Source organism: Narcine bancroftii, chromosome 2 (genome assembly GCF_036971445.1).
Source record: "Narcine bancroftii isolate sNarBan1 chromosome 2, sNarBan1.hap1, whole genome shotgun sequence".
NCBI lineage: Eukaryota > Metazoa > Chordata > Chondrichthyes > Torpediniformes > Narcinidae > Narcine > Narcine bancroftii.
In genome coordinates, this window is record NC_091470.1 from 117,918,477 (window position 1) to 117,935,251 (window position 16,775).

General features: G+C 42.0%; 1 protein-coding gene across 2 annotated transcripts in view; it reads left to right on the forward strand.

The window, feature by feature from the left end:
* The window catches only part of slc8a3 (solute carrier family 8 member 3), a 471,668-nt gene that overhangs the window by 401,028 nt on the left and 53,865 nt on the right, over nt 1-16,775 (forward strand). For both annotated transcript variants that reach the window (XM_069918112.1, XM_069918113.1), the window contains one exon: nt 5,081-5,180. In XM_069918112.1, the coding sequence (XP_069774213.1) occupies nt 5,081-5,180 (100 nt within the window). The remainder of the gene's footprint in view (nt 1-5,080; nt 5,181-16,775) is intronic.

Below are 16,775 nucleotides of genomic sequence, written 5' to 3' on the forward strand. Positions count from 1 at the left end.
GCATTGCCTGCACCTCCATCACCAACAATAAGAGAAAGAGAAGCAAGGCATTCGGAGACACCAAGTGTCTGTGGGTTAGCCTCCTGCACTCCTGCGTCCTCTCCATCTGCACGGCCTCCTGTCCGATCTGTTGGCAAACCCGCCTTCCACCCTCCCATCCTACGGTGCGATAAGCAAGCTGTCAGTACCCCAAGGATCTTCGAGGGCCCAGCTTGCCTTTGCCTTTCTCCACGAGGTTCTTTGCCACTGTGACAGAGTATATAGATATGTTTTTGGGAGATAAATTGGGAAAGGTTTGTTAGAGTAGGTTGCATACAAACACTTTAAAACAGATCTTATTTTAAATACTGGAGCTCTACCCCATGCTAGACATATCAGCTCCACAGCTTTTGCAAGAGCTTTGAAGAGAGATCAAGAGCACTAATGGATTGTTGTTTATAAAAGGCAACAGATGAAAGATCTTGCTGGAGCTGCAGATTGTCTGGAAGAGAACTTGTTGTTCTAAGGGGGTCATGTGGTTGTGCAAGCAGAGGGTCAACCAGGCTTTCTCTCAGAGAGAGACACACACATACAAGCCTCTTTCAGGTTCATTCTCCACCAAGAATGCACCTGCAAAAGTGGATTCAGTCCTGTGGAATGATCATTCAGGTGGCAGCACTAAAAGCGCAGCACTGGCCACCTGAAAGGGACAGCTGAACGGGAGGCACCTCAGAGCGCACTCTGGCTCCTGTCCCTTTGGAATGTCAGGGCTGGGGTGGCCGGTGCAGGATGTCAGGGATGGGCTGGATGGTGCAGGATGTCAGCGCTGGAGCGGTCAGTGCCCTGTCATCCCGCGACAGATGCCCCAGCCCTGACATCCTGCGTCGGCCGCTCCAGCCCTGACGTCCCACGACAGCTGCCCCAACCCTGGCGTCACGCACCAGGAGGCAGGAGCAGCGGGGAGGGGGCTGTCAGGCTCTCGCCAGCTGATTGTCATCCCCTTAGCAGCCGCTTTCAAGTGGCTGCATTCAGTTGCATGGGGACTTCAGTGCTCCGGTGATTATCCCTCTCAGAGGAGGGTTGGAAATGGAAAGAGCACCTCAGAGGCACCTCCTGCTCTTTCAGGTGGCCTCCCGACAACCGCATGGGCTTTACATTGGGGTATTTTGGTCACCTAAAAGTGCCTACAGAGATCTCTTCAACAGTGTTGCAGGCAGCAGAGGCAGCTGGACTGGAACAGGACAAGCTGGCAAGCTGTGGAAAACCCCATTTGGAAGATGGCCTGGTCAAAGCCCTTGTGGTTTATGCAAGAGGAGAGGACTGGCTGTCTAATGTTTCACTTGGAATAAGCGAAACAAGAAGGAACTCTGTGGTGGCCTGAAAGAAAGAGGTTATCATCTGGAGAACCCTGAAGGGACAAGTTTTGTCAGCAAGACACTGAAGTGACTGATGGAAGTACATCAGTTGTGAATGTCCTGGAACAACAAATCTCTCTCTGAAAACCAACAAGAACCTTCCTGAATGGTAACTATTTACCTTTCACGCACCAAAGCCTGGTGAACTTTATACATGTTAAATTCCGCGCACAGTATAAGAATTGTCTGCAATCAGTGAACTTGGAGGAATGAGAAATGAGTTTGGACTGTGAATCAAAGAACTTTTCTGAACTCACACACACATTACATACACGTGCTTAGAATTAGAAGGGGGGGGTTAAGTCATGTTAGTTAAGTCAATAGAGATAAGTTAAAGTGTGATTCTGTTTTTATGTTTAAAGATAATTAAAAGCAACTTTTGTTTAAGTAACCATTTGTCTTGGTGAATATTGCTGCTGGGTTTTGGAGTCCTCTAAGCTCGTAACACTACTCCCCTCTCCCCCCCCCCCCCCACCCCACCCAACCCTCTTGGGGGCTACAGCACATGTGAGTAAAATTGAAAAATGAAAGACTGCGGACACTGTGACTGTAGTAAAAACAGAAATGCTGGAGGAGCTCAGCCAGTCTCGCAGTGTCCATAGGAGGTAGAGAAGGAACAGGGAGAGAGACAGACAGGCAGACAGAGCTAGAGGAATGAAAGGAAAGGAGATGGAGGAAGAAGAAACATCCCTTCCAATTGAAGCAACATTTCACTTGTGAATCTGCAGGGACTGTCTACTGCAGCCGGTGTTCCTGTTATGGTCTCCTCAACATCACAGAGACTGGACGCAGACTGAAATAGCTTTGTTGAACATCTCGCCTCTGTCCGACGCAATAGCGGGGACCATTCAGTGGCCACCCACCCAATTCCTTGCTGACATGTCCATCCATGTTCTCATACACTGCCAGACTGAGACCACTAACAAATTGGAGGAACAACACCTCACCTTCTATCTAGGCACCCACCAACCGGATGGCATTAATATTGATTTATCTGGTGTTTCTCTGGTCCCTTCTTTTTACCCCTGTCTCTCTCTCCTTTCCTCTAGTTCTGTCCCCCCCTCTCTCTCTCTGCCCCCTTTTCTCTCTGTCTCCTTTCACAGACCCAGAATCAATTCTCACCTTTCCTATCATATCCAATTAAAACCAGTTGACACCAGTCCAATTCAGCTGGACTCTTCCCCTTCCCATTCTCCCCGTTGCTCTCTCTAGTCTTTAATTAAGATGCCTGCCAGCTTTTTGCTTATACCTTGAGGAAGGGCTCAGGCCCGAAACGTCGGTGATATATCTTTACCTCATATGGACGCTGTGAGACTGGCTGAGTTCCTCCAGCGTGTCTGTGCTTTTACATTTAAGTAAAAGTCTTGTTTTCTTTTCGCCTCAAGTGACATTAAATGTTTATTTATGTTGTCGGTTGGAGAGAAATATGGAAAAAAAACAAAGCTTGACTGCTTTACAGGGAAGGGGGCCCATAATTCCTGGGTGGAGGGGAAGGGCGGCATAGCTACAAAAGAGATGAGAATGGCTGCTCTAAAGCAAGTTGATTATTTATATAAAAGCCATGTTCCAAATTGATGGGGTAAAAAGAACATGGGTCATACTGATAAGGTGAGCTGGTGCAACTATGTTGGTTGGTTTTATCCTCTTCCCTGAGAACAGTGGGCTCTCGGCATTGCTCTTGGCATGAACACTGATTTAAGTGAGATCAGTTGGGCTGGAGATTGCCTGATATCCTATAAATCATAGGCATCCTTGTAACCTGGGGGAGAGTGAATAAGTTTCTAAGAGTGGCACTGCCACTCTTGTTCCAGGTTCCATTTTGGTGCAGACCTTAAACAATTTGTACTGTTAGGACCCATAAACCCAGCAGCAATAGAAATTCTCCAAGACAAATGGTTACTTAAACAAAAGTTGCTTTTAATTATCTTTTAACATAAAAACAGGATCAAACTCTAACTTATCACTATTGACTTAACTAATCTAACTTAACCCCCTTCTAATTCTAAGCGCACGTGTATGCAATGTGTGTGTAAGTTCAGAAAAGTTCTTTGATTCACAGTCCAATCTCACTTCTCACTCCTCCAAGTTCACTGGTTGCAGACAATTCTTATACTGTGCACGGAATTTAACATTTATGAATTTTACCAGGCTTTGGTGCTTGAAAGATAAATGGTTACCACTCAGGAAAATTCTTGTCGGTTTTCAGAGAGAGATTTGTTGCTCGTTGGACACCCACAACTGATTCCTTCTGATCAACCTCTTCAGTGTCTTGCCGAAGAAACTTGCCCCATTAGGGATTTCCATATGATGACCTCTTTCTTTCAGGTCACCACAGAGTTCCTTTTTGTTTCTCTTATTTCAAGTGAAACATTAGACAGCCAGTCCTCTCCTCTTGTATGAACCACAAGAGCTTTGACCAGACTGAACTAAGATCTCACAACTCGCCTTCAAAATGGTGTTTTCCACAATCTTGTCAGCTTGTCCTATGCCAGTCCCATCTGCTGCTGCTCAACTCTAAAACTGTAGGACTTCTCTCTCTCTCTGTCTCTCTCTCTCTCTCTCTCTCTGTCTCTCTCTCTCTCTCTCTCTCTCTCTGTCTGTCTGTCTGTCTCTCTCTCTCTCTCTCCTTCTTAGAGAAAACCACATGACCCTCTAGAACAAGAAACTGCACTCAGACAGACTGCGGCTCTGGATCTAATCTTCTGAGTTCATTCATCTGTTGCTTTCCAACACAATAATCCATTACAGCACAGTATATCCAATTAACATCTACTTGTGAATTCTCTATAGGGATTCTTCAAAGTTTGTACAAAGGCACTTGGAGCCTGGACTGACTGGCTTGAGCAGAGCTCTGGCATTTTAAATGAGATCTGTTTTGATGTGTTTGTATGTGACCTACACTAAAAAAAACCTGCCACAATTTATCTCCTATAAAACATATCTATATACAATATAAAATACAACATAGTCTGTCATCGAACGTTCTCCCTGTGACCAGTGTGGGTTTCCTCAGGGTGCTCTGCTTTCCTCCCACTCTCCAAAAATGTATGGGGTTTGTAGGTTAATGACTGTATTTGGCCTGTTACCCTGAAGTATGTCTAAATTTAACTTTAAATCTAAAGATTTAACTTGCATGAGTTATGATTGCTTGTCCAAGGTGACTGTAGCAGAGGTGGAAACATTTGTATTGTGACCCTCCACCAACCCCCACCCCCCATCAGCCTTGAACATCACAACATCGGGCAAATTGGGCCTAATTCCTTCCTCCTTTACTTGTGAGGTGACATGCTGTCTTTTACAGTGATCGTCCACAATGAGCCTTTAACTTGAAGGTGTTCAGGGCAGCATGGTAGTCCTAGCAGTTAGCGCAATGCCGTTACAGCACCAACTATTGGGACCAGGGTCCGAATCTCATGTTGCCCAAAAGGAGTTTGGACGTTCCCTCTGTGTCTGCATGGGTGTTCCCCGGGGGCTCCAGTTTCCTACCTCCATTTGAAACGTTAATTGGGTGTAAATTGGATGGGATGGACTCGTGGGCTGAAATGGTCTAATACCATGCTGTATGTATGAATTCCAGGGGTACGGGCCAAAGCAGATGACTGGCATACATAGAGTGAGCTAAGTGATGTTGGATGTTTAATTGTGCACCAGGTCCCGCCATTAATTCTACCTCCTTTAACTGGCAGAGCACAGTGGACAAGCTCATAAAGAAGACGAACCTTGCACTTGTGGTTGGGACACACTCTTGGCGAGATCAGTTCATGGAGGCCATCACCGTCAGTGCAGGTGAGAAGCATACCTTGAGTGTATCTGATTTGTAGATGGTTTCTTGCATTGGATATGACTTCCAACGATCTAGCAAAGCAAAACAGAGATCTACGCAGCTGCTTGCCCAGAACTCGCAAGGACATGGCAAACATGCCTTTCAAGAGAATGACAAAGCTTCTCATGGTTTCAGACATACTATGGCACTGCTTGTTGCATGCCTGTAAAGTGTGATGCAAGATGATCAAAAGCCAGCAAATTTATCATTGTGCTGGACACCAGTAAAAGCTTTTGAGAGAAGGATTAAGTTGCAAGCCGTTGAGTTCTGTCAAATCTAATTCTGCATTTTTAAGTCAACTAAATTAATATTGTCTTGGAAATCGATTTGAACATCTTGGCTGAGGTGAATGAATAAAATGCAGAGGGAAGACAAATCCTTTGTGACATGAACGTTCAAAATATTTTATTCAGCTGGGCAGTCCTTTGTCTTTGCAGCTATTTCACCAAAGTGACATTGTATCTCCCAGGACTAGTCTCTGAAACAGACTGTGAAAGTAACAGGGTTTAGTGTTGGGCCAGTTGGGCAAATGGATTTGCTGACATCACAGCACACACCCCTGTTCTGTGAATGCTTGGGAGCTGGCTGTGGTCACCTTTTCTTTCTGCACACACCTTGTCAGCCAGATTGTACGAGTGAGTGTGGAAGAGTTTTTTTTAAGTACAGGGACCAGTGCAGAACATGACCAGTGCAGAATCTTCCCTTGGAACTGAGGAGGCAGCAGTGCCTGAGGGTGCACAATGACAGCTGGTGGAGCTGCTCTCTCATGGCCCTAGTGTCCCAGGTGCCAGGTTTATGTCCAGAGAAGGTAGAATGAGGAGGTTGTCCTCAAGAATGTCTTTACTGAAAAGGCAACAGGATTCTGGATCATGATAGCAGGTAGAGGCTCTAGAACAGAAAGAAAAAGTGGGAAAAAGGAGTGTAGTGAACTCAAAGTTCACAACTGGAGTGATGTTCTAAGGACTGGCTCCTCCCCCGACTCCGTTCCCGCATATCCTGATATGAACCCTGGATCCCTGCGAAAACCCCAGTTCAGTCCAAAGTCTATTTGTATGTTATTCTTACTGTATAAAAGCATGTTGTACTCTTTCTGGTCTTGAGTGCTCTCACTCGTGCTACAAGGTGCTTGGATGTCCTCTTGCTAGATAATGACTGGAAGAATATGCATTTTGGAACAGATAAAGCAAAACCACGGAGATCTGTGCCTGAGATGGCAGCGTCTGTACTAGGCAGCCTGCCCCAAGGGTTTGCAGACTTTTGGGGAGCAGGAGACCAGTGCAGGTCACAAGAAATGGGAAGGAGATAGCCCTTTGAGAAGGAGAACATTGGGAGATGACCCAACAGGAAAGTGACCACGGCAGAGGACGAGCGAGGGGCTCAACAGCTGATCCATACCGGCTACCGGTGACTGGCAGTCGAAGGACTCTGAGCAGGCTGCAGGATGATGCAGACTGACTCATGGGAGCCAGGCATTGGAAACAGGATTCAAGAAGTTGCCAGATGGGCTCCTGCTGGGCCTCAGATGCAGAAAGCTTCCTGAAGATTTAGATCTGCTCCTATGTCAGACAATCTAGTCCAGTATATATTTTTATGCATCTCCTGTAAGGACTGGACATCCTTTTTGTCGATCAATGGCGTGCATGAATGGGATGCAATGTTCCAGTTGTGGCTGAACCTGCCTTTTCTAAAACACTGTCATCACTGCACTACTTGGTTCGTCGAATTTCCTGCTTTTGAATCCAAGTTATGCCTGTCCTCTGTTGAATTTGTGCTCCTTCCATTGCCGTTCTTGATACTTCATCCCATTTGACAAACCTCGCTATGTAATTTCATCCATCACATACTCGTTCCCTTCACCAGGGCAGCCAAGGTGCAGCATATTGTGTGTGTGCACGGTGGTGTGGAGAAACGCATCTTCATTGGGTTGTGTTTGTACAGTCAGCTGATAATGAATTTGAACTTGAATTGTGCCACCTTCCTGCTCACCATTCATGTGTTCAAGATTCAGCCTACCATCTATTGTCTTCTACACAATGTGCATAAAAGCCCTTTTCTTTCGTTTGTCCTGTGAGGGCATGCAAGAAAAATGCCACTTGTCTAGTGTCCTTATCGAAGCAAAGAGATGCGCAAGAGCCCATGGGTGCTGCCAGCTCCTGTGACCCGCGTAACCTCCTTAACCACATGGCCTCCTGTCCTTCTGTCCTGTACTCAGTACTGTTTGAGTTCATTTTCCTGCTGAGTACAATTCCATGCATATTATACATAAGCTGATCATTGTTAGCTTGCTTTTCTCGCCAACCTGAGATCATTGAGAATGGTTTAGGAATATGTGCAGTGGATTGTAGGGTCAGTGGTAGACATTTCACTGATGTCCTTCACTGTATGGTCAAAATCTCCCTACTATCAGTGATCACGAAACTGTCCTGTATTGCCATGAAGGTTATTTAAGAAAGGCAGGAGTGGAATACTGAGCAGGAGCGAGGGACTGAACAGGTGGGAGGTACTGAGCATGCGCGAGGTACTGAGCAGGGGGTGGAGCAGCTGTCAGCGGATCAGCAGTGAGGCTTCAGCGGGTCGGCCTTTGGCAGATCAGTGGTGAGTGGTCTTCGTCAGCATTGAGGCTTCGGTGGTATGGCCTTCAACGGGTCAGCGGTGAAGCTTTGGTGGGATGGCCTTTAGATCGATATCTCAGATCGATATCTCAGAGAAGGTTATGGGTGGACCTCCTGCTGGCGACTGATGGAGTAAGCAGCTAACTGCAGTTTCTCCTAATTTATTAATTACCTTCCACTTCGTACATCCTTATTTCAAAAGATTTTTTATTCTTCTGATATTTTTCTATCAACTATGGAAATTGTTTAATGAAAGCCATGACAAGAATTGCTAAGGATGGGAGGAAAGAAGAGGAAAGCCCCTTCATTATATTCTTCTCCACCTTATATGTTTGTAATGTTTCATATTTTATTTTTTTATCCGCCAATTCTCTTCTTTTGGTTGTATCTTCCTTTATTGCTAATTTTTTTTCTATGTTTATTATTTCCCTTTCCAACTGCTCTGTTTCCTGGTTATAGTCCTTCTTCATCTTGGTTGCATAACTTATTATTTGCCCTCTAATGAATGCTTTCATTGCGTCCCATAGTATAAACTTATCTTCCACTGATTCCGTATTTACTTCAAAGTACATTTTTAATTGTTTTTCAATAAATTCTCTAAAATCCTGTCTTTTAAGTAGCATGGGGTTTAATCTCCATCTATACATTCTTGGAGGGATGTCCTCTAGCTCTATTGTCAATAACAGGGGTGAGTGGTCCGATAATAGTCTAGCTTTATATTCCGTTTTCCTAACTCTCCCTTGAATGTGGGCTGATAACAGGAATAGGTCTATCCTTGAGTATGTTTTATGTCTAGTCGAGTAGTATGAGTATTCCTTTTCTTTTGGGTTTTGTTTCCTCCATATGTCCACAAGTTTCATTTCTTGCATTGATTTAATTATAAATTTGGTTATTTTGTTCTTCCTGTTAATTTTTTTCCCCGTTTTATCCATATTTGGATCCAAATTCAGATTGAAATCCCCTCCTATTAGTATGTTCCCTTGCGTATTAGCTACCTTCAAAAAGATATCTTGCATAAACTTTTGATCTTCTTCGTTAGGTGAATATATATTAAGTAGATTCCAAAGCTCTGAATATATCTGACATTTTATCATAACATATCTCCCTGCTGGATCTATTATTTCCTCTTCTATTTTAAATGGCACATTTTTGCTAATTAATATAGCCACTCCTCTTGCTTTTGAATTATACGATGCTGCTGTTACATGTCCTACCCAATCTCTCTTTAATTTCTTGTGCTCCAATTCAGTTAAGTGTGTTTCTTGGACAAATGCTATATCTATTTTTTCCTTTTTCAGTAAATTTAGTAGTTTCTTCCTTTTAATTTGGTTATGTATTCCATTAATATTTAGAGTCATATAGTTCAGCGTAGCCATTTTATATTTTGTTTATCTTCTCTTTCCGTTTTTCCATCATTACCTTTCCTCCTTTTCCATTTCTGTTTTCTTATTTTCAACTCTTTACCAGACAACATTCCTACAACATCCAACATTTTCCTTATTCTCCTATTTCTATCTTTTTTATCCCCAATCTCCCCTTCCCCTCCTGAGTTGCCCTTTATCCCTTGTCGGACAACCACATCTCCCCTCTCCATTTGGATTTGCGAATCCACTCGCAAGCGTCAACTGATTTTGCAGTGACCGCTCTTTTCCCCCACCCAGCCCCCCCCAGAAAAGATTTCGCTTTTTATATGTCACAAAGGTCACTCTTTTAATTCCCTCCTTATTCTCTCTATTCCATTACCTTCTCTTATTAATTCTTGTCTATACTCTCTATGTTTTCCTCTAATTACAGATACTTTCACATATGCCCATTGTCTCTATTCACTCTTATACCTCTTTACCCGCATACATATCAATCGTGGTCATTTTTACCCTCCTTACCCTTCTTCATCCCTCAGTCTATTTTTGTCTTTACCCACATACATATCAATCGTGATCATTTTTGCTCTCATTACCCGTCTTCATCCCTCAGTCTATTTTTGTAATTGTTCTGCAAATTTTCGTGCTTCTTCTGGATCCGAGAATAGTCTGTTTTGTTGTCCTGGAATAAATATTTTCAATACCGCAGGATGCTTCAGTGTAAATTTATATCCTTTCTTCCATAAAATCGCTTTTGCTGTATTAAACTCTTTTCTCTTCTTTAGGAGTTCAAAGCTTATATCTGGATAAATGAAGATTTTTTGCCCTTTATACTCCAGTGGTTTGTTGCCCTCTCTTACTTTTTCCATTGTCTTCTCCAGTACCTTTTCTCTTGTAGTATATCTTAGGAATTTTACTACAATAGATCTTGGTTTTTGTTGTGGTTGTGGTTTAGGGGCCAATGCTCTATGTGCCCTTTCTATTTCCATTTCTTGCTGTAGTTCTGGACATCCTAGGGCCTTAGGGATCCATTCTTTTATAAACTCCCTCATATTCTTGCCTTCTTCATCTTCCTTAAGGCCCACTATCTTTATGTTATTTCTTCTGTTATAATTTTCCATTATATCTATTTTTTGGGCTAGTAATTCTTGTGTCTCTTTAGTTTTTTTATTAGATTCCTCCAATTTCTTTTTTAAGTCTTCTACCTCCATTTCTGCTGCTATTGCCCGTTCTTCCATCTTGTCCATTTTTTTCCCCATTTCTGTTAAGGTCATATCCATTTTATTTATTTTCTCTTCTGTGTTGTTTATTCTTCTTCTTAAATCATTGAATTCCTGTGTTTGCCATTCTTTAAATGACTCCATGTATCCTCTAACAAGAGCAAGTATATCCTTTACCTTGCCTTTCCCTTTATCTATTTCACTGTACTCTTCCTCTTCTTCTTCCTCTGGGTTGACCATCTGTTGTTTCTTTGCTGCCCTTTCCTCCTCTTCTTTCTTGTTGCCATTGTCTTCTGTGGTCTCTTCTTGCTGCAGGTGTTCTGCAGCTGTCGTTGCCGGCTGTGGAGATCGACTCCCCAGCTGGTCCCCCCTCCCGTCGGTGTGTTTTTTTGCATGCGCGTCGCGCATGCGCGAGGAGTCGCGCATGCGCGGTTGCGCACTTTTACTCGGCTCTGTGAGCCATTGTTGTAGTTCTCTTTCTACCGACCTGAGGTAGTGGGGCCCTCTCTCCACAGCGGGCTTCTTCGGACAGGTAAGGCCTTCACCTTTTTCCTCCGTTGTCTTCTCTTCCTCTCTTCTTTCCGTTGATTTTGATTTTTCTCCTTTTGTCTCCATCTTCTTTCCACCTTTATACTCACTTTTCTTTAACTTGTATTTCTGTGCCTTTGTATTTTCTCTTGTTTTTCCCGACTTTTCTGGAGAGGGCTGGAGTTCACCGTCCGGCCACTACTCCATCACGTGACTCCTCCTAGAGGAAAGCCCCTTGATGGCTACTTTGATGGAACACTTAAATGTCGTTAAAGCTATTAAAGCTACTGTTCATCAAACGGACGTGAAGTTGGATGAAATTTGCAAGTTAAGCGAAGACCATGAACAGATTAAATCCCTCGAATGGTCAGTGGAATTTGCAGAATTTCAGCTAATACTTGATTAAGCATCTAATCCTTGATTAAGCAGCTAATACTTGATTAAGCAAATCAAATGACAACCTACTGAAGAAGGTGGGTGTCTTAGAAGCAAAGGAGCAGACAAAATAATCTAAAAGGAAAAGGAATCTGGCCAGCTTACTAAATGCTTTGCAAAAATACTTTGGGAAGAGTTTGGTGAAACGTTGCTAGCTACTTTTCCTTACCATTGGGAATAAACCCTGTTTGGAGATTCTACATCATTTCCAAGTTAAAGACTTCCTAATACATGAATCTCTCCAAAGAGGGATGTTAACATATCGTCAGAAGAAATTCAGAATTTCTGAAGATTAGCCCATGGAGGTGACGAAAGAACGAGCCAAATGTAAAGTTATGTCCAGGTTGTATAAGGGAGGTTACAAACACTATCTTCATTTCCCAGCATGTCTTCGGATTGTACACCCGAACACTTCAAAATATTGATTGCGTTTGCCAATGGATGCTCCGAAATTTCTCGCTGAACTCCTTTCCACTTCTACTTCTGTGCATCAGTAATGCTTTCTTTGTTCCTGTATTTTTGTTTGAACTTACAAGATGTATGAAACTGAGATTGCTAAAGGTTACTGCGCTTAAACCAACTTGTATGAGTAATTGGATGGTTCCAATTTTTTTTTTCTGACGTTGCTCTTATCATAAGGTCAATTTTTTTCATATTTCTCTTTGAATTAAGGTATGTTTTAAACGTAATTGGCCTGTTACATTAATTTTTTATACTGTTAATTCACCATATAGCTGTTTGAGCTGTTGAAATCTGACCTTGCTATTTTGGTATTAGTCGTAACAAGTCTACATTAGTTTGGAAGTTTTAATGAGGTTTGCATTCAGAAAAGGAGTGTGCCTTCAAGAAAGATTTTGGAGGGATGAGTATTTTGGGATTTAATTTGCTATCTCGGGATAGTTTTTGGGGGGTGGAAGGAGGGAGGATTTGGTTTAGATTCCTTTTTAAAGTTACTGCGGTGATTCATGTTTGTTTATATTCCTTCTCTTGTCGAGCTTTTCCAGTCTCTTGGCTAAATTGAGTTCATTTGACTTATGAATTTTGATTTCAAGTAGTCAAAATTGTTTTTAATTTAGTTAATATGAATAAAGTCATTAATATAATGAGTTGGAATATTTTTGGGTTTAAACCATCCTGTTAAATGGAAGAAAATATTTATGCACATTGAAAGTTTAATGCTAATATATTTTTACAAGAAATGCATATCCATTTGAATGACACTTTGCATCCTTTTCGATGCTGGAGGGGGCAGCATTTTCACGCATCTTTTATGGCTAAGGCTAGAGGAATTTTGATTTTAATTGACCAATCTATTCCATTTGTTTAGCATAATATTGTTTCTGATACTTATGGACGTTTTCTCAATGTTTATGGGAAACTACATAATAGAATGTTTGCCGTCGCTAACCTTCATGGTCCTAGTGCTGAAGATCTGTCTTTTTTTCACATTTTTGTTCTTCCTTAAATTTATATTCTTTGGAAATGGGTGGAGACTGCTGTTTAGATCCTGTTTTGGATTGTTCATCCTTCCAATATAGCTACATTAAATAAGTCAACTTTATTCATTCACTCTTTCCTACCAAAGTGTGCACTGCAGATGTTTGGCATTTTCTCCATCCCAATGATAATGAGTACTCCTTTTACTCTAATGTTTATTGTATGTATTCACGGATTGATTTTTTTTACTGATAAATAACTGATTCTGTTAATCTATGTATGTAAATATGAGTCCATTGTAATTTCAGACCATGCTCCAGTGGTCTTATCACTGAGCTTTCCCGGTTTACCACAATCTGTCAGACACTGACCTTTAATACTATTTTACTCTCCAATGCAGATTTATTTTAGTCTATGAAGGATCAGATTGTATTTTTCTTTGAGGACAATTCTTCTGGAGATTTCTTACTTAACTTTCTGGGATTCTTTTAAGGCTTATATTAAAGGACAAATTATCTTGCATACGGTGAAAATGAAAAAAAAGAGGCTAATGCTGAAAGGATTGCACTCACCAATCAAAATAAAAATTTTAGACCAACAATACGCCCTTACTTCAAAACCTGAGATATTTTAAAAAATGGTTTGAGCTTAAAATTAAGTATGACTTGCTTTTAACTTATCCTATTGACACTTCTTTTTCAAAAGCTGTGTTTCAATTTTATATTCACAGTGATAAGCCGGGTAAACTCTTGGCAAATCTGCTAAAAGGCTTAGCTGCTAAATGCCTTATTATGGAGATTCAAAAGAGGATGGTAGTATTACCATTGACCGTATAGAAATTAATGGTATATTTAGACAGTATTCTTCCAATCTTCATAAATCTGGCTTTCCCATTGATCCAACTTCTATGACAAATACTGCATTCTACTCAACTGACCCACGAAAAGGGCTCTCTGTTAGCAGAAGAAATACTGCACTCCACTTCGACTGACCCCTAAAAGGGGTTCTAATTGCTGAAGTAGGCCCTTGTCTAAAAAGGACATTTCTCTGAATACCAAAGTAAGGGGTTTCGTGAATTAATCAACCTTCTGTAACTTCCCCTCCCGCCCGAACTCTTTCACCCACTTCATGAACTCTGCCTTCCATTTAAGTGTGTGTCTCTCCATTTAAGGCCTGTGTGATTCACTTGAAAAGAAGAAATAGCTTTAAAAATTTCCGCCTCTGAAATCGGAGCATCTAATAAATGTTGATCATCCAAGGAATCACTGTAAAAGATTATTCGTAAAATTTAAATCTTCTGATAATCAGGTCGAGTGCCGCAGTACTGGAGGACTTTGGGTTTCCCGAATGTCTTGGATCCCCTGTGGTACATGGTCAGTAGGTCTCAAGGGCTCCGGCTCAGGTCATGGGTCATGAGACGGTGTCCTCTCTGCCGTCAGGGTATACCACATAGGCATATGTTGGGTTGGCGTGCAGCAGATGCACCCTCTCGATCAGGGGGTCTGTCTTGCTCCTCCTCAGTACTTTCTCAGCAAGACTGGCCCTGGTGCCATTAGCCATGCTGGGAGATTGGTTCCGGTTGTGGATTTCCTCTTGAACATTAATATAACCTTGTAAGGAGTTGCGTTGGTCACTGTGCAGAGGAGCAACCTTATGGAGTGGAGCACCATAGGTAAGACTTCTTGCCAGTGTGAGTCTGGAAGGCTTTTAGATTCGACAGCCAATTTGACACCCTTCCATACAGTCGCATTCTCTTTTTCAACTTGTCTGTTCCCCCAGGGATTGCAGCTAGTCGTTCTGCTTGAGGCAATGCCCCTTTAAGATATAGGTACACAATCCTAAAACCAGGAAAGCTCCAAAAACTGGCTTTTTTTTCCTGGTGCTGTTACGGCAGAGCGGGAGAGAGAGAGAGAGACAGCAGTGCGACTAGGTTGGGTGGGAGGAGGGAGAGTCCTTCTCCCCCTCTTTTGTTTTTAAGAGGTTCTCCTGAATGGGTAGGTTTGATCTTAGCCTCCAACCCATAAGGAGTTGTGCTGGTGACATACCACATTCGAGCAGCATTGTGTGGTATACCAGCATGCTCTAGTAGGTCTGTCCCACTGTCCTTTGCCTTGTTCGTCACCATCTGTACTGATTTTTCCACTAGACCATTGGATTGTGGAAAATGAGGACTTAATGTGGTGTGTACAAAGTCCCACTCTTTAAATTGCACAACTGAGGTCCATTGTCTGTGAAGACCTCACTTGCCACGACATGTCTGGAGAATATGGCTTTCATACCTCTTATTACAGCATCTGCAGTGGTGGTGTTCAGTTTACACACCTCTGGATACAGGGAGTAATAGTCTGTGACTACAAGATATTCCTTCCCTTGACATACGAATAGGTCAGCATCTAACTTCTGGTAAGGTCTGTATGGTGCTGTATGTGGCTTTTGTGGTTCTGCAGGAATGCTTGCTTGATATTTCCTGCATATTGTACAGTTTGACACTTCATTTGTTATATCATTGTTGATTCTTGGCTCTTTTCTTACACTTTTTATTTCCGAGATGTCCTCCGTGGATCCTCTTTAGCATGTCCTTGTGTTTCACTTTGACCATGCATTCTCCTTGCACTGGTATAACAGTACTCGAATATCCTGTCACCTTCACTTTTGTCCATACATCTTTGGTCTGGGTTTAATCTTCTTAAAATTATTCTCTGATATTACATTAATTTGTGCTCCAGTATCCAATTTAACTGAAATGTATATGTCATTCACTATTAATCTCAAGATCCAGTCTCTTTTCTTTCTTGTTTTCAGTCACAACATTTACAGAGGATTCCTTTATCTCCCTTTCATCTACTGCATGAACCTTGCTTTGTTGCACTTGCTTCCTACAACAACAGACATAATGGTTGCTTTTTTTGCATATATTGCATGTTTTGCTATATGTTGGACACTTTTTTGGTAGGTGTTGTGTACCGCATCAACAACATGGCTTTCGATTGTCCCTTTCATTTTTGTTCGTTGGCCTTGCCCCTCTTTCCACTTTGGTGCACTTTTTGTTAAATGTTTTATGTCTGTTCTTGCTCACTGCATCCACGTTGCAGTTAGTTTCACTGAACAACTCTTTTGCCTATGTTTTTACAGTTTCTGCAGCCCTACAGAGTGCTATGGCTTTTTCCAGGTCTAGATTTTGCTCTCTTAGCAGTTCTTCCCCTGGACTATTATCTGGAATACCACATACAAGTCTGTCTTTTATCAGAGAGTCAGTCAGTCCATTAAATTCACACGTTTTGCTTCTGTTTCTCAATTCAGTCACATACTGATCAATACTTTCTTCTATTTTTGTACACGTGAAAAAACTGTGCCTCTCAAATGTCATGTTACGTTTAGGTATGCAGTATGCCTCAATCTGTTCCATTATTTTTTTTTCCAATTTAATTTTGTCTCCTTCAGCAGCAAATGTGAAGTTATTATACACCTCCAGGGCTTCATCACCCACGAAATGTAAAAGAACTGACACTTTCACTTTATCACTTTTCTCATCAGATCTGACTGCCACTAAATACAATCCAAAATGCTGTTTAAATCTGTTCTAATTTTCAGCCACATTACCTGTCAGCTGAAGTTTTACTGGTGAATGTAATCCTTCCATTTTTCACTGTGTTAGTTTCTCTTCACTAATCAGTTGCTGACTTTAGATTTTACCTTTTAAAGTATTTCCTTTTCATTTCCTTCATCTCACTTCTGACACCATGTTTCATCTTGTATTCGTATGTGTGAGCTCTTAGACCACACATGGATGAAGGTAAAGGTTCTTTTCTTTAAAGTTGATGTAAGCAGCACATGAGGCAGGCCATGAGGCTGCAAGTCTCCATTACAGATCTACATTCTGTGTGTCAGTCCCCTGCTGGCAGCCAGGTCTAATCAAACAGTAGGGCATTGCTAGTTGCATTGCAACCACGATCACTATCATTACA